This window comes from Planococcus citri, chromosome 5 (assembly GCF_950023065.1).
Source record: "Planococcus citri chromosome 5, ihPlaCitr1.1, whole genome shotgun sequence".
Taxonomy (NCBI): Eukaryota; Metazoa; Arthropoda; class Insecta; order Hemiptera; family Pseudococcidae; genus Planococcus; species Planococcus citri.
The window spans coordinates 39,289,610-39,308,180 of NC_088681.1; the positions used below are offsets into that span (position 1 = coordinate 39,289,610).

Here is an 18,571-nt window from a genome sequence, read left to right on the forward strand (position 1 = left end):
GAGTTTCATTTTAATAATTTATTTTTCATAGAGTTATTGGTGTCGGTGGAAATTTCTCCTTCAATTAATCTCTGTCCAAATGACTTGAATAGGTAAGGAAGTCGAAAGCTCGAACAACTGATGTGTTCTTTAATAATTAAATACCTCATTCGAAGAAATGCCTATTTAAAAAAATGAATACTATTATTTCAATCAGTGTTGTATTTTTCTCATGGAAAATTCATTCAAACCATGCCAATTATACTGCTCTTAACATAGTTGAAAATGCAAACCTTTCTTATGAAATTAATACCAACGTTAGCACGTTCAAAGAGCTACTGACACAAAATAAATACTTCATTGATAAAACTCTATTAATAAAAGCATTAATAAACAATCACGAATATGCAATTGCGATAACTCGACCTACAAAATGGGGTAAAAGTATCAACTTGAGTATGATCAGAGATTTTCTGAAAATGGAATTTGATCATAAAGGTGCTGTCTATGACCGAAGAGGCACAGCGAATTACAGATTATTCAGACGCGGCGAATTGATTTCTGAAAATGGGGATATGATCAGATTGAAGTATCCTTTACTCATCAACGATGATCAGGAATTCTTGGATAAATACCAAGGCAATCGTCCTGTGATTTATTTATCATTTGGTAACATAACCTGGACAAATTACGAACAGTTCACCAAAGATTTCACCATGACGGTTTGTGATATATTCCTAGAATTTCATTTTTTACTCAACTACATGCAGATTGAAATGGAAAGTGGAAATAAATCAACCTACGACAAGGGTATAGTTAAAGACGACATAATGGATTTCAGGCAGTATTTATTCGGCAAAAAGAATAACTATTTGGAATTGGAACAAAGTTTGATATTTCTCTGTCGTATGCTGCACAGATATACGGGGAAGAAAGTTTACATTTTGATTGACGAATACGATCGTCCTATTATAGAAATATTGAAGCATAGAGAATTCCCATTCGAAGAGAGAAATTTTGTAAATTTTTTTCAATTTTTTATATGTTGCGCTGTCGATGTCGATGTAAATGACCATTTAGCTAAAGGAGTTCTTTCGGGGATTTATCCCGTTGCGTCGAGAAATTACAAGACACATTCGTCAGTTCATGGTAGGCTAATAGAATTTTATGGATTAAGCCCCGATGACGTGTATTCTCTGTTCACCGAATACAATGCAACAACTAGGCAATCAATTTGGGCTACTTCTTGGTACGGTGGTTATAAAATAAACGATAACGAAGCCCACGTTTCTTATAATGCATATTCGGTAATCCAGTTCCTTAATACCAAACGAATTGAAAACCATTGGATCAAAACAAGACAAGATGATTTTATAACCAAGTTAATACAATGTAATCCTATGATTAGGAACAATATTAAGAGATTAATTAAAAACCAAAAAGTGATTATAAATATTATAGACAATAAAGGATTAACTGAAACTTGCGTCGAAACACTCAAATTAATCATTAATCCACCGTACAGTAATGATACCAGTGATAAAGTAAAGAATGCATTTTTTTCGTACCTATTAAGCATGGGATATGTTACCATTGTTCCTAAAACATATTACAAATCAGAATTGAAAATACAAATACCTAATTTAGAAATGGTAGGCGAGTTCATTAAAAGATTGAATTTATTTTACGTCGAAGAATATCATTTCGATAATAAAAAATTGGAGATCATCATCAACGATTTGTACGTATTCATGTTATCAAACGAAACAGTTTCGGAAAACTTGGAAATATCCTTTGAAGAATTTCTTCAATCGTTTCCTTCCTTTGAAGATGTGGTGATCAAGAATAACGCTTCCTCGAATTCTTCCTTAGGCCTGACCCAAGAAGAATTTCTACGTTCGATTGTCGATTTAATTGTGATACATATGAGTCACCAAATTGAGAAATATGGAGTAGATTTCATGCTACAAGAAAGTGATCTTGAACCTGACATTGCTGTTTATGTTCACCATTTGCAACGTGGAATTATTATCAAGATTGGCTTCAATGAAACTTCACCAAGAACGGTTTTCAAGAAGACCAAAAAATATAAACCTATTTTTAGTAAAATTGACTTACAAAGTATTAAATTTATTGGAATTAATATTTTGCCGGATAAAACTGCGCATATTTTAGCTTTACCATTGACTCTCTTTGTAGATTATGTTTAGCAATGCAAATATAGCTGTAGGCAGGCACCTGTTACCTAGGTACTTAAATTGTGTTTTTTAAAAATAAAATGAAATTTTCATAAATATTCATGCATGTTTTACACTTGTACGGATGTTTAAACATTTCTGAAAGCAATTACAGAAATGCATTTTTTTTCAAGTTGGTTTTTTTTTTTTGGAAGGATCTAGGACAACAAACAAATAATGAATGTAAACAATTTATCAAGCTCACAGTATTACCTACGTAGTTTATATTTTTGAAATGACTATACAAAATAGTAGATAGGTAGGTACTACGTAACTGAATTTCCAGTCAAATGACAACATTTTGTTGTCAATGTATTTAGTCTACAATCTCACATTGTATGTAAATTTGACAATAATGATTTATATATTCTTTAAAAACATTTATTTACCTAAACTTGCTATTTTGCTTAGGTACAAGTATTCTTCATGTAACTGTGGATTGTTTTCATAGACATTACGTTAAAAAACGCTAGGTACTTATTTTGTTATGTATTTCCAACGTATCCGTTGAATAAAATGTAGGTACACGTGGGTAGGCTATACCTACTTGAAATATAATATCGTTTTGACTACTCTTTTCCATTAATTTCAGCATATCATAATGGCGAAAATTCATTATGTAAAATATAAAAATTCTCAGAATCGCTGATGAAGTTGAAATAAATTTTATTCGGTACTGCGTTACCTAATTATTGGAAGTTTTTTTTTCAACCTGTCATGTAAAATGATGAATTGTACTGAGAAGTTTAATAATCTATGTACTTGAACAAAATACTTATGTAACGTTGAGTAGGATATCGGTAGGTGTCGGTCTCTGTAGTCTGATACTCAGACACACACCATAAAAACAAGTTCATTTGAGTTATTAATTTTTTCATTAGATTTATCGTGATTTTTTAATCGAGTTGCGTTAAAATTTGAATTTTTCTTCAATTTCGCGATGGTATTGATGATAAAGGCGAAGGTTTACGTGTCTATACGTTACGTTTCATGTATGTAATCAAGTTTATGCGTAGTAATTGTTCTCTAAATTTAGATTTAGATATTTCTGACTTCTGAGGGTCAATATCTTCTGAATACTATGAAGTGGTCTTTCGCAATTTACTACAGCAGACCTGAGATCGCAATTGCGTTGGTTTTAGAATGTAGAAGTCTAATTATTACAGTGGAAAATTAACCGAATCTGCTTCGCGCTGGTTGTGTGGCTGCACATGTGGGTATTCTTATAATTTGTTTCAGATTGTGGTTAATGACTTGTAAGAGTAATTTTTGGAGAAACAGACAGTTTTTTGTATCATAGCATGATTTTTTTTCTACCGCTTTCTCCTTCTTCCGTGCACATTTAGAATTCTATGATGTTGATAAAGGACCTCTCCTGGGTAAATTGAATAAAAACTAATAAAATGAAAATGCTTCTGCATATGCCTCGACTTTTTTTAAAATGTCACCGCACATAAATGTAAACTTTTGAAAAATTTTAATAGATTTTTATTCTGATTTCAAGTTTGATTCTACGTAGGTAATTAAATCATTTCAATATAAGGTGTATGTACTATGTAGGCATTTTTTTTTGAAACGATGGAGATCAATTTCAATTTCTTTATTTGATTAGATAACATTTTAATCGTCGTATCTTAGATCAATGCCCTGAAGTTTAGGGTAAAGGACCAGCCATGAACTGCTGTATCCAATATGAATTACAGTAGGCCTATCAGCTTTTTATCAAAGTTCACGCCAGGTATGAAGGTTACTGGTTAATAAATATTACAAAATCGCAAATCTATAATTTTGACTTGAATTTCTTTTTTCAAATGACTACAGTAATTAAAAAATGAAATCTTCCTGTTGAAAAACGAAGATATACCTATATGAAAAGTAATTCCATTCGAAGGTGATTTGCTCGTTCAAAAATTCAAAATTGATAGGTATTTTCTGAAAAATTTACAAATTTGCACTCAATCTGTGGTGCTGATGTCATCCTTACTAAATACAAAATGTGCTAAAAAAAAAGTAAACAACTTGAGAATAAATAATTGATAATCAAAAATATTCAGGTACTTACATAATTAGGTATAAAAATATAATATCAAACTCGTAAACAACGTAAAAAAAAGGGGGGAAAACAGAATTTTTTTTTATAAAATAATTTTCATAAATAGTAGGTAGCTTATTCACATAAGGGTTTTAAGAGTTTATCCCCACTCCATTGCTAAAAAAATTTTGCTCAAAGTTTTTTCCATATTTTTTGATATTTTTTAATGATCACAAAAGTAAGTACTCAACCCTACAACATCCCTGAGTAATTTACCGAAAAGATTTCAAAAATTTGTTTACTGTCGCTATAACAGAGGAGGGCAGCGGGAAAATTTGCCGCAGAACCCCAAAAATTGTTTGTAGCAAAACAAAATTTTGTTCTTGATCCCAACTTTCAAGTATGAAAACTTCAAAAATGAAAATTCCATGCTCGAAGAAAACTTCTTTTTGAAAAAGTTTTTATACCTAGAAGAATCTTAGGTATATCAAATCAACTTTTTTTTAGATTTTTTTGGGGGTGGGGAGAGGGATTATTTTATAGAGGAAAGAAAACTTGTGGAGAAATTCTATTCAATTGAAAAAAAAAAAAACAAAAAACATTCTTGCTGTAGAAGAGGGGAAGGAATGTGTAAAATTTTAAGGAGGTCCTCATTTTTTTCTCTGGGCTCACATTAGCTCTCGGTGGCACTGGAGAAGTTTTACTGAAAAATTAGGTTATGACATTTGAAAAAAAATTTAAGTAGGTACCTAGGTAGGTAATCATAATCATTCCCCTTTGAAAATTAGGAATCCCATCAATTTATTCCTCAAAACGATCATCCATGTTGATTTCCAGAACCAAATTCAAAGATGCAGACATAAACCAAATAAAAATCATAAATTGATAAAAATAAATGTTATCACCTGAAAATTTTTCAATTTCTTGATTTTTTTTTAGGACTCAACGAGAAAAAACTTGAACGCAAATCCGTGCCCTTTTTGAAAAAAGGAGAAATGTTCACAGTACTGAGTACAACAAAATTGAAACGAAATTGAATTAGATATCACTGGGCCCTTGACTTTTCGATTTCGAAAAATGACGTTTTAGAATTACTGGCAGATACTAATTTTGAAATAATGGTGTGTAATCGGTCAAGTGGGTCACTAACAAGCATCAATCGTGAGTTTAAGGGGTGCTCAAAAGTCAGTTTACGCCATCAAAAGTCACATATAATTCAAGAACTAAGCATCTTAAAGAAATACTAATGGCATTGATCTGATAGGAAATTTCATCCTCTACAATTTTCTTCATTGCCATTTTTCTCTAGGATTCACCGTTCGCCGGAAAAATCAAATTTTATGTCAAAAAACGTAAATTGAAAAAAAAAAATAATAAAAAAAATTGGAGGAAAAAATTTAGAATTATTTCAGCAGTTAATTTCAGCTATTTTTAACATGATTCCCATAATTTGATGAAATATAAATGATCTTTTCAAAAAAAAAAAAGTCAAAATTTTTTTTACAAAAACGGCAGACCCTGGGGGAGGGGGGAGGGGTGCTACCAAAATCAAATTTTGTAAAAATGAAAAAAAATCGAGTGATATGTCAAAATGTAGGTTTTTTGGGTCGAGAAACACGAATCTCAGGTCCTTTTTTCCCTCAGACCCCTCGGGGGCCATTGAGGAGGTGCTACCAAAATCAAATTTTGTAAAAATGAAACAAAATCGAGTGATATGTTAAAATGTAGGTTTTTGGGGTTGAGAAACACGAATCTGAGGTACTTTTTTTCCTCAGTACTCTCGAAGGCACTTGAGGGCTCTTGGGGAGGTGCTACCGAAATCAAATTTTGTAAAAATAAAAAAAAATCGAGTGATACGTCAAAATGTAGGTTTTTTAGCTCGAGAAACACGAATTTGAAGTCTTTTTTTCACTCAGCCTCTACGGGGAAGTGCTACTGAAATAAAATTTTGAAAAAATCACAAAAATTCGAGTAGTGTATCAAAATCTAGGTTTTTTTTGGTTGGGGGGTTTTATTTGTCAGTTTTTCAATCATTCGACCCGATATCGTCGGTTATTTTATATCATAACTAGAAAAATCGCGCCTAGTCTCAAAGTAACTAACCACACTCAAATTCTACACTCTCAAACACACATTTTCAAGCAATCGCGGTTTTGTAGCGAGTTGAATAAAAGAACTTATGCTTTATTCACTTACAATTACTTCGCGTAAATTTAGTTAAAATGTAGTCCCATTTGAAACGAGATATCTCAAGAATAGTAGCACCTCCCCAACGGGCCCCGAGGGGTCTGAGGAAAAAAAGGACCCCAGATTCGTGTTTCTCAACTCCAAAAAACCTATATTTTGACATATCACTGGATTTTTTTCATTTTTACAAAATTTGATTTTGGTACCACCCCTCCCCCCTTCCATAGGGTCTGCCGTTTTAGTAAAAAAAAATTTTTGACGTGTTTTTTTTTTGTAAAGATCATTTATATTTCATAAAATTATGGGAACCATGTTAAAAATAGCTGAAATTAACTGCTGAAATAATTCTAAATTTTTCCCCCCAATTTTTTTCATTTTTTTTTAAATTCACGTTTTTTGACATAAAAGTTGATTTTCCCGGCGAACGGTGCATCCTAGAGAAAAATGACCTTGAAGAAAATTGTAGAGGATAAGATTTCCCATCAGATCAACGCCATTAGTTTTTCTTTAGGAGGCTCAGTTCTTGAATTATATGTGATTTTTGATGGTGTAAACTGACTTTTGGGCACCCCTTTTAGTCGATTTGTGGGATGGAAAATAAATAGGGTACCTAGTATTATACTCGTGAAACGAATTTTATATTATGGTCAATTTTGTAAAATTTAGACTTTTTCTAATTTTTTGGCTCAAATTTGATTTTAAAATATTCACCAATAATCGTAAAATGCACTACAGCTCCTGAAATCTTTGTTCGTGACGTATTCGGTATTTCTATATGCTCTTCTGATCTAGTTTCGTCCGGGTCAAAAATTTTTCTGTCGTATGGAATTCTTTGCTTCGTGGAGAAGAAAATATTAGCGCATTATCCAAACTTTTCTCATAGGTACCTACAACAATTTTATATTTTTCGTTCAAAAAAAGAAAACTACCAGTCTTTAGTTATTTGATCCGACTGTGTTGGCCCTCTTGTGTTCACCCAATCAAAAGCTGGCCATATCATACTGCTGGCAAATATTGAGGAAAGAAGGAGATACGGAGGTACCATCACTAAGGCACTAGAACCCCCATTATTTCCCATCATACAACTCAAAAATGAACATTGAAAAAATAGCTCGAGACTGAGCTGAATGGACAGTCCGGTATCAATAGGTTTCAATGTTAATGCACCGCAATCTATTTTACCAATCATCATAAATTCAAATTTAAACTACCCTCGCACCTTTCAGCTTATGTACGAGTAGGTATATATCCAACCACGTCGATTTATGTAGCCGAAAAAACAATAGAGGTAGATACAACAATAATTCAGAATTACGCAAACGTTGCGACGACGACGTTACGTTGAACCGACCGCATAATTTGACAGATTTTTTGCCTAAAATATTAGTCGAGCAACGAGAAATAGTTGGAAGTAATGCGGTTACCATAGCGACGACCGTGGCCTTTGAGATACACGTGCAAAACAGCTGTTTAATCGTAACGGCTAGTTAATGTCGATTCGGCCCAGGAGTGGGGGTAGGTGTGAAACTTATCCATTCGTCGCGAGTACACGAGGCGTGACGATAACACAATTCGGAATTTCGGAAGAGACAGAGTAATGTAGAGTACTCTCATCTATTGCGGTGTTCACTTGCTTCTGGCTCATTTTCGGTCGGACCGGTAATTCGTCGTACGCGTATATTATTATTGTTGTGTGAAGTTCGAGTCAAGTGTCGTTGGATATCTTCTTTATTATTTTTATTTCGTTCAAAAAATATTAAGTAATTTACTTCTTATTGATTGGTGACTTCCATTCCATAGTGAAAGCATCTTTTTTCCGAATCTTCTTCAGTCCTTTGTGGTACAGTTTCAATTTGCAAAGTGGTAAGTTCGAGCTGAAAAAATTTCATATTTGCGATGGTCATTTTTACGTACGTAGATGCTATTTGAAAGAATTTTACGCCGGTTAATTTTATTCTCTTTTTTACTTTTGCTGTTTTACGTGATTTGTTAAAGTAATTAGTATTATTTGAAGTATTCACGAAGACACACGTGCTTCTTCTCTTTCGAATTTCGAGAATCGTTCGTTATTTTGTAATTTATGAAAAACGATTAAAACAATGGTGTCTCAATTAAGTCTGTTTGTCCGTCGTTGTCCATTGACGTAACTTACCTACCTGTGTTCGCTTCGTTCTTCGTTTTTTGCCATTAGATTCGCCATTTTTCTTCTACCTATTGTGTCTACAATGTATTGAAAATTTTTTCGCGCTGCCATTTCGAAGCACGTTGGTTCGTGAAATGCTTGAATTTTTTCATAAATTCGTGTGCAAATTCTACGTACGTAACGATAACCTATTGTTTATTAGTTAGTTCTTTTTATTTCTTTTACATTTTTTCGTGTATGGTGCGATTTAAGTATGTGAAAATTACGATAAATTGGTGCGATAGTATTTAAAATTTTGTGGAATTCGGTATCAAGTACGATTTATGGTACGATTATTATCCTACTTAGTTGGTTTGAGTAATTAAGTGTATATCTCATATTTGTTGGTAAAAGAGAGTTGCGTATCACTGAGTAGGTAGTAGGTAGGTACTAAATCTTTGAATTTTCAAGTCCTCAGCTCGATTTGAGAATTGATGTTGAAAAATTATGGTTCAATTTAGTCATAATAATGCTAATAATGCAAATGCATTTTAAATAGTGACTAAAATATGGAGTTTGTTTGTGCTACTACAACAACAACAACGTGATTAGGTTCAGCTACTGCTACTTCCACACGTACCAACGTTGCCTAATTTTTAAAGTGTAATTTTTGCAACATTGCGAATATTTGATAATATTTCTTGTTTACTGGCTCGATTGGTTCCATCTGTTTGTGTTTCTTTTCTAGTTTATGGTTATGGAAGATGGAAAGCGAGTAGCAATAATAATGTATCTAAACGAGACGAATGCAATGTGTAGCGTTAGTGTAGTATATAAATTTAATAAATCACACGTCAAGAAAGGCAAATCGATCGATAAGCAATTTGCCATTTTATAAAATCAGGCTCGTATACTTATACCTACCTACCTACTCTTGTACGTCTGAAATAAAAAAAATCAACTCGAATTAAACGTCGAAGCGAAAGCAATTTCGAGAAATTTATATCTTTTATTCCATCAAGTGTAAAAATTACCAACACCTGGCACGTTTCGATGAAAATTTTACTTTTTTTACCCACTCGATGAAATAACTTATATTTTTGAAATGACGAGTTATCTGTCGCCTAGATTCGGTCTCGAACTCTCGATCACGTGATAAATTATTACTCGAGTTTGTATTAGCTTTAATTTTTTTTGCCGAAAAAACGTTTGTATTGAAGCAGAGAGTTGTATGGCGCAAGGTCACACAGTGTTGCCGATCGATTTTGGAGATCATTATTTTTACATACAATGTTGTAGAAGTGCAATTATTGAATTCATATAGATTCATATTTTGATATTTTATATAGGCTACATCTCTTTCTCGTTCCTTTCGTGATGATTTATTAGGAGTCTCTTGGGTACAATTTTGGAGCATTTTTATTCTTGAAGTTTTTAATTTATTTTAGTGGAAAGTAGCCTTCGATGGTTCGAAGATCATGGGCGAATTGTTTTCATTAGTTTCAAAATTCAGTTTAAGAAAACAATTTGCCTTTGAAACTTTTACTTTCTATAGGATTGGAAAAGCAAAAATTTGATAAATTTCATGAAATCGATTGCTGTTTTCAACCTTTTAGAGCCAGTCATTCTCTCATCTCTTCCCTGCATATTTCAAAAATGCAGATCAAGCTCCTTCTCGATGGGAAAAAGTTGATAACCGCAAACTTACTTTGCCATATGATGCTGGAATGAATGTGCCTAAAAATTGCCATGATACTTTCATAATGAGAAATTTTAATCTCTACAATTTTGGCCATCTTCATTTTTGAACAAAAGGCAAAGCTAGACCGAAAGAAAATGCAAAAATATACCACCAGCCTAAATTTCAGGAGCGGAAGTGCATTTTTTTATTTTTAGGAAATTTTTGAAAATCAAAATTGGGCTAAAAAAGCCAAAAAAATCACAATTCCAACTAATTGACCGAGAAAGCTGAAATTTGGTATACATTTCGACCCACCAAAAGCGATTGCGGAAACGGGTTCTGAGCAATTCTGGAGCTTCCAGCAGATTTTTAAAAGTTGAAATTTCCCCAAAATTTTACCAAAGCAGTGGCGACGCCAGACAATTTGAACAGGTGTGCCAATTTTCAAAATTATAAAACCAAGTTGTAAAATCCCCCCCTTTCTTCCAAAATTCTCATTCTGATCCAACAACGTTTTAAAAATTGAATTGAAGTAAGAAAAATATGATGTTGATGCATCAAAAAATGAACTTAAAATTATTTAAGAATAACTTTTTGTTTAACAAAAATTAGTTTTTGACAAGGAATTTTATAAATAATTTGTAAAAGTCAAGTAAAAGTACCTTTTTTTTTCTTTTTGGAAAATGAACAGGTGTGCCCGTGCACACTGGGCACACAGGCTGGCGTCGCCAGTGTACCAAAGGAAGGTGACCGAAAGCTAAGATCCACTCTGTACTTTAATTTCAACATGCTGAGTCAACTGGAGATGGATTCAAAGCGTTTTGGAGCTTCTAGCAACATTTTGGAGATTCAAGTTTTTCAAAAATTACCCATCATAAAATTTGTTCAAACCAACGTTAGCACATTTTTATGCTATCGATTGATGCTTGTAAGTTACCCACTTGACCGTTTATGCATCATTTTTCTGAAATTCAGTGGGTTTCAGTTCAATGTCATATTTTCGTCCAATAGTCGATATCATAGATACTAATTTGAAAACTTGATAAAATGCTGGAAGCTCTAGGAAGGCTTGAATCCTTCTCCAGTCGACTCAGCATGTGAAATGTATGCTCCAATGGTTCCCTTTGACTCTGACATTCATTTAAGCACTTTTTTAAAATAATTTTCTCTTCAAGGGGTTCAAATATTGAAAAAATATTCGATTAAAAAAACTACACGATCCTACGAAAAAACGAAGCTCCACGAAATTGTTGAACTGACATTTCTCATCGAACGAACATGATTCATTTTTTCCAGGAGGCTTTGCTTTTGAGAAACTTATTGAGCTAAACTTTAAAAAAATTTTTATGAATAATAATTGTTTGTAAATTCAGTACGTTTTTCAACTTTTTCATCACAAAAAATTCATTTCGAGAAAAACTCACGATCACGAATTAGGTAAGTATCCAACTGGCGCGAAAATTTTTAAACCGGACAGCACTAAATCGAAAGAGCATTCAAAAATGTTACCTCCAGCCAAAATTTCAGTTCCTGAAATGCATTTTACGATTTTTTGGTGAATTTTTGAAAGTTGAATTGGAATGGAAAAAAATAAAATTTCACCAAATTGACCTAAAAAGCTGAAATTTGTTGTAATCCCAATTTTTTGGCCCATCAAGTCGATTAAAAAATGTTTCAAACTATTTTGGGTAGCTCAGGAGTCTTCAGCTAATTTTTGAATGTTGAAATTTCCACAAAATTTTACCAAATGAAGTTGAAAACCTAAAATTAATTCTGTGTTCGCTCCAATTTCAACATGCTGAGTCGACTGTAGAAGGGTTCGAGCCGAGCTTCCAGAATTTTATCAAGTTTTCAAATTATGATATCGATTATTTTCAGAAAAATTGTGTATAATCGTCAAGTGGGTAGCTTATAACTTTATAAGCATCAACCGCGAGCATAAGGTGCTAAAATTGATTTGAAAAAATTTTATTACTAAAAATGTTGCTAGAGGCTTCAAAACGTTTTGAATCCGTTTCCAGTCGACAGCACGTTGAAATTAAAGCAGAGAGTAAATTTCAACTTTCGGCCACCTTCATTTGGTAAACTTATGTGGAAATTTAAACTTCAAAAAATCTGCCGAAAACTCCAGAATTGCTAAAAAAAAAACCGTTTCCATTCTCTTTGGTGGGTCGAAAATAGGATGCATACCAAATTTCAGCTTTCTCAGTCAATTAGTTGAAATTGTGATTTATTGTCTTTTTTAACCCATCAATTTTGATTTTCAAAAATTCACTAAAAATCAAAAAATGCACTTCGACGCCTGAAAGTTAGGCTGGTGGTATATTTTTGCATGCTCTTTCGATCTAGCTTTGCCTGGTTCAAAAATGAAGATGGTCAAAATTGAAAGTATGATTTTTATCGAGTATCGATTATCAATTTTCAGACACATTCCAGTGTCAGATGGCAAAGTTTCAGGTCTAGGAGATTGGTCTGCAATTTTCGAAGTATGGAAGGATATGAGAGAATGACAGGTTTAAACTCTGTTCTATTAAACTAAGTCTTCTGAAGTTGAGAAATGTTTTCAGAGAAATTTCAATTCGAGAAAGATGAATATTTTCAACAAAAAAAAAAGAAAAATGCCATGTTTTCAATTTACCGAATGAGTGGTTCAATAAAAATGTACCATAGTGAAATGATTGTACCATACCATCATAGCATCCAATTTTGGAATCTTATCTAGTACCTATACTCATTTTTTCCCCATTCGTTGAAAAAAATTACTGGCAACACCGCACGTTGAATTTTCTAATTAACTAAGTTTCTGAAATACCGAGATGTACACGAGTAACTCGTAATTTTTGAAAAGTCTACTCTACGTGATATAATCTTTTGTAAAATTTAATTGCGCTATATTATTCGAGTGTAGAAGTTTTCGAACGAGTTGAAAATGTGAAAAAGCCTCGAATAAGGGCTTGATTCGAGTTGGAAATTAAAAATTGATAATCGTATCGACTTTGAAGCAACATCGTGCACATTGGTTACTCTTCGAACTAAAATTAGAAAATATCCAATGTTATCGCGCTCGCTTTTTATTAATTTCAAATTGTATATCGAGATGGACTTTTTCGCGTCGAGTTTTTATCTTAATTGAGATCACGCAATATGGTCAATTTATATCGAACATATGAGGAGGTGGATAGCAAAACGCAATAACTCCATTTTTGGTTTTTTTGGGAAATTAGGAAAAATTGTCAGGAGGGGAAGGGTGGGGGGTCGAGTTCCGAAATTGGTGTCAAATAAAAGGGGAAGGTGCCACAAATAAAATTTCCACTCAATTTCAAAATTTCGGTCACCTGGGTAAGCACAGTGAGGAAAAGAAAAAAAAGTTATTGCGTTTTGAACGCAAAATTTTTTTTTTGGTGTTTTTCTGCAAAAAAACGTATTTTTTATTTGAAAAAATTGATGTTTAATCGAGAATTTTCGATAAAAAACAATTAAAAAACTGGAATGTCAAATTCAAACAATTCCTGTGTGTGATATGGCATTCAGAGAGTGGCAACGAAAGCACCATTTTTTTAAGTAACTCCTACCCAACGATTTTCAGTACCCACCCGATGAAGAAAAACAGTGTTACCACATCTGCGCAACTGAAATGTATAAAAAGTAGTGGAGTTATTGCGTTTTGCAAACAAAATCTCATTTTTCAATGCATTTAGCTCTAAAATCAGACTTGTTTTCCTCGATTGCGCTATGATATTCAACTGATGGACAAAATCTGACACCGGGAATGGATTCCCCGTTGAATTTTACATAAGGATAGATATCAAACTCAATTTTCGTAATTTTGGAGTTATTGCGTTTTGCTATCCACCTCCTCATATAGACCCTTCGTATTTATGAGAAAAATGCCAATATTTTCATTGTATACAGCATGAACGTAATAGAAACCTAAACCTCAGAAAATAAAAACACGAAAGATGAAATATACTTAAGCCAAAACCCACAGCAAATATATCGAAAGAATTTCGCGAAATTTAAATTCTTCATCGCGCTCCGTGTATAGACCTACCGATGGAATTTTTTACTCGAGCACGAGAACACGATTGAAATTCGAACTAGGAGCTCAATAATGTATAAAAGTTGGCTGTAAAAAAAATCCAGCCTTGTAGTTGCGTGTTAAAGGTGAGACGAGGGGGTAAAGGGGCATGATAATATGAAAGAAAATCACATTACTCAACTTCTCATAAAGGTAGCGTCTTAAAATTCGCTTTATTTGTAGCCCTTGGGATATTCATTTCAGATACGAGTATATACTTTAGAATTTCGTTGTTAAATTTACAGTTGGGTTTTCTCTCCTTTTCTTTGCACCTCTGCGTTTTCTTTCTTTTCCTTTTTTTTAAGCAGTCGAGACAACGCGCCTGCTTACTTTGTTTTTTTTTTTTTGGTTTTTTATCTCGAGAGAACATAGCTTAATGAAATATAACGTAATAATAAGGTTTGAATTATTGTTCGGATTAATTAGAAGCTGCGTTATTTAACTATAAGAAATTAACTCGACTAATTGAATTTTTGAACGGATTCCATTTTTTGTAATTTTTAATTAAGTTCAAATTGAACACGATTACGTCTTAATTTCAATTTTATTCCCCCTTTCTTCCCCTAAACATTTGTAAAATTTTACTACGTAATTCCGTACAAAAAATCTTCATCAAAGTGAGTATTTAATTCGTTTAAAAAATAAAAGCCCTAAAATTTCATGAAATTAATTTTTTAAAAATCATTACGATGATAAATCTGCGGTAAATTGAATGAGTAGGTATTATTACGTCACAACATAGTTATCTTGGACAATTTTTTTTTCAAAATCTTTCAAATATTCCCTCAAAATTATTCTCCTCTAGAAAGTACCTAACATTGCTTCTCTGTGTAAATGAGCAATTTTATGCCAAGTCATCAAAAAACGCTGGGATTAAAACTAGAAAAAAATCGATGACCCACTCGCTACGCCAGCCACACAAAGCATGGTATACGAGCTTGGAAATTTCTCGCGCAATTTTTATGGTTTCAAAGGATCCGCGTCGTGTATATCGTTAAAATGAAGTTCTTTTGGTTATACGAACTTTATTTTTTCTATTTTTATGGAAATCGAACATCGTCGTGAAGGGTTTCTCTTTGTTAATTGCTCTTCATGCGATGTGTCATTAAAATATGGCAGAAGGGTTGTTGAATATTTCGGAACTTAGCCTATCCTGTTGAATTTTCGTTCAGTGAATAGCGTTGGTGTATTTTCTAAGAATTTTGACTCCAATTTTGGAATCAATAAGGAATCCTTGTGTCTAATATTGATAATTCTGTGTTGGTCCATGTCTAGACCCAACCCATTTGTGGAGAAAAAATATCTATATCGTGGTTATTTTTATTTTATTTATATGGAGCAAGTTTGGCACAAAATTTTAAGACGAAGAAATTTAAATGTTGAATATTTTAGAGAATTTTAAAATTCATTTTCGACCAATTTAAATTGATTTCAAGGATTGGTGAAAATAGATGTAGCAGGAGTTGGGGGGGAGTGAGGTTACTGAGTTAGAAAAATATGATTCTTGTTTGTTTTCAAATCACAGAAAAACTTGAAATTTTGAACATTTTGATTGTTTGCCCACATCTTTTATTTCACCAGAAACCAAATCAGGAATACTTCTGGATTTCATATAATATGTTGACTTACACACCCTCTCCCTCCCTTCTCTTTTAGCCCACCAATTTACCAGCCAAAATTTTAAGTACTCAAGGTTGCCACCGAACTTTTAAAAATTTGAAAGGCTCGTATGAGTTGACTTTAAAAAAAATCAAGTTTGATCAATTGAGGTGAGAATTTAAATTTTCAAGTTCGATTTTTTGTCTAATTTTTGTCCTCCTAAATCAATTAGTCGCAGCTTAGAGCCGTTCTAGACCCCCAGCTGATTTTTATATTTTCCAAGGATTTGGAGAACTCTGCTTGAACCAATCAGAAACGTTTCTTATGAGCTAAATTTCATTTGGTGTATTCTCATGGGATTATTTGGGATTTTTTTCAATGTTTTCAAAAAGCGCTTTGACTAATGTTTTTTTACTTATTTTGATGAATTATTTTTGAAAACAAATCCCAATTTATGCTCATTTGTTTTATTGGAAATGAAGGATTTGAGCCTTTTCAAAACTTTCATTTTCCAAAATGATTTATTTTCTTTGAAAGCTCAGCTTCGTCTAGCCACCAAAATAATTCCTCATCAATATCCCAGCTTGTGATTGTTGATTCTTCAAAGTTCAATAATTAAAGATTCCTGCAATAATTCAATTGGTATTCGTCAGGAAGCAGCCGAGTCAATAAATTAATCACTTCATTTCTCGCGTTTTCAAATTTCCCATTCCCTTCCCAAGCTGATTTTTTCAGTCTAAATAATGGACCGATTTACATTAATTAAACAGTCTCATTAACGCGATTCATTAAGCACATCGTTACTTCACACTTGCATACGGTAAATACTTCGGTAATTACTTGAAGTAACCGCTAACTCGTGAACGGTAATCCAACGCACGAAGGGTCTCTCTACTCAGCCAAGCCAGCCAGCCGGTGCATGAGGAAGAAGAAGGCCACGCAGGGGCATTGGCTGACACGTGCCAGTATTCTGGGCCTATGCACACGTGTAACCGCCGCCGCTTGTCGGCAGTACTCGTACTCGTTCATCGTTGTCGTATATGCAATGCACTTCACTCACACACAAACGCATCTTACACACAAGTTGCAATTCCATTTCCAATCTTTCGAGTGGGGCGGCTTTACACGGTCGCGGGTCATGTTTTCCACGTGGATTTTTACCTCTCCTCTTCGTCCCCACCGGAACGTAGGATTTTTTCGTCGTTGGTGCGCCATATTACACATCGACGTTCACCTTTTTGCCCTAAATAGCCTAATAATGACTGACTGGTTTTTTTTTTTACTACACTTGGCGCGATCGTCGAGAACAATTCGTAGCTGAGGAGGTAGGTGGAGGAAGATTACAATGAAATGCAATCGACATGCGTTAGCAACGCAATATACGATGCGTGACCTCTTTATGGATGTTTTTATTTTTTAATATCAGGGCCAAGGCAACGGCCAATGGTCGCGATTTGGTGTTTTTTTTACACTGAGTCACTCACCGGCAGATTTACCGTAACGTAATCGTATCGGTGAAAAGGTAAAGGTACGTAACGCTGTGCGAAAATTTACCTGGATGCTGTCTTGGTCTCCGCTCTGCCATTTTTCCCAAAAAAATATACGCGTATAGATTCGGATTCGGTAATTAGTGACGTAAATAGAGCGCTATAGGCTCCGATAAAACTTAACACCTCGGGTCGATAACCTTTTTATATCAAGTCGGTATTTTCTTGATATCGCAAACTCGGTTCGGGCGATGAAAAAATTTTCTCGCGTTGCGAAAAAGAGCGTACGCAAAAAAAATTATCGCCTGAAGTCAATGCCCTTTCGAGTTGCGCCCTTGACGCCGCCTCTCTCCCATACATGTACAACTGTACGCAAAACCGTCGATATTTCATACTGTCTGCGTATAAAGCGATATGAGTAATACTCGGTTCATCGTCTCGGTCAACATCATATCGGCCAGATTTGCCAAAAAATAAAAGAGAATTGCTTGAAGTTGTATGATAATGGACCAGACCACTGACGTGTCTAAAAATTGAAGGACTTTCGTGATGATATTTGCGAGTGAGGGTGCAAGGGGTGTATGATTTTGAGAGCAGGAATTAGTTTGATTTGATCCAAGAAATCATCAGATTGGAAGAATCAAAATTTCACCCGAAAGTCAAAATAACTGCACACTTAGTTGAATTTCGGATAGAAATTTTATTCTATGTGAATCTGGTTTACATTTATGCTGAAGAAGTTCTACATTTACCTCAAAAGTCTTGCATTTTTCATCGAAAATTCCATTATGCATTTTTTGCCTTTGATTTATTGTTCAAAAAAAAAATCAGACGGGGCAAAAAAATCTGTGAAAAAGTTTGGTTTGATGAACCAATCACAATTTAAAAAGATATTTTCTCAAGGAATTTTCGAAACACACTCAAATTATTTTACCGAAGTCAAAAATCAAAAATTTTCTATTGAAAGAACTGCTACAATCAATTTTTGAAAATCATTTTTGGTGAATTGTTGAAAAAATTGAGATTTAAGCTATTCCCTCAATGTCTTGAATTTTTTTTTCAAAAAAGAGGTATAATCCAAGTTTATTTTCGGAGCTCTGTAAAAATTTTCTGAGCTATTTCCATTTGGTGCTTATTTTGAACAATTCTTACGTCACATTACACGATTT

General features: G+C 33.6%; 2 protein-coding genes across 6 annotated transcripts in view; both read left to right on the plus strand.

Moving 5' to 3' along the window:
- Positions 1-18,571, plus strand: part of LOC135849387 (uncharacterized) — a 96,021-nt gene that overhangs the window by 159 nt on the left and 77,291 nt on the right. The window contains exon 1 of one of the 5 annotated variants that reach the window (XM_065369785.1): positions 7,993-8,298. The exons of 1 other annotated variant lie outside the window; for it this stretch is intronic. The gene's annotated coding sequence lies outside the window, so the exon portion shown is untranslated. Of the gene's footprint in view, positions 1-7,992; positions 8,299-8,445; positions 8,905-18,571 lie in introns of those variants that run through there. 3 more of the 5 variants (XM_065369783.1, XM_065369787.1, XM_065369784.1) reach the window with 3 other exon arrangements.
- LOC135849382 (uncharacterized) lies at positions 5-2,788 on the plus strand. Its single transcript, XM_065369776.1, has one exon. The coding sequence runs from the start codon at positions 174-176 to the stop codon at positions 2,187-2,189; it is 2,016 nt and encodes a 671-aa protein (XP_065225848.1). The 5' UTR covers positions 5-173; the 3' UTR covers positions 2,190-2,788.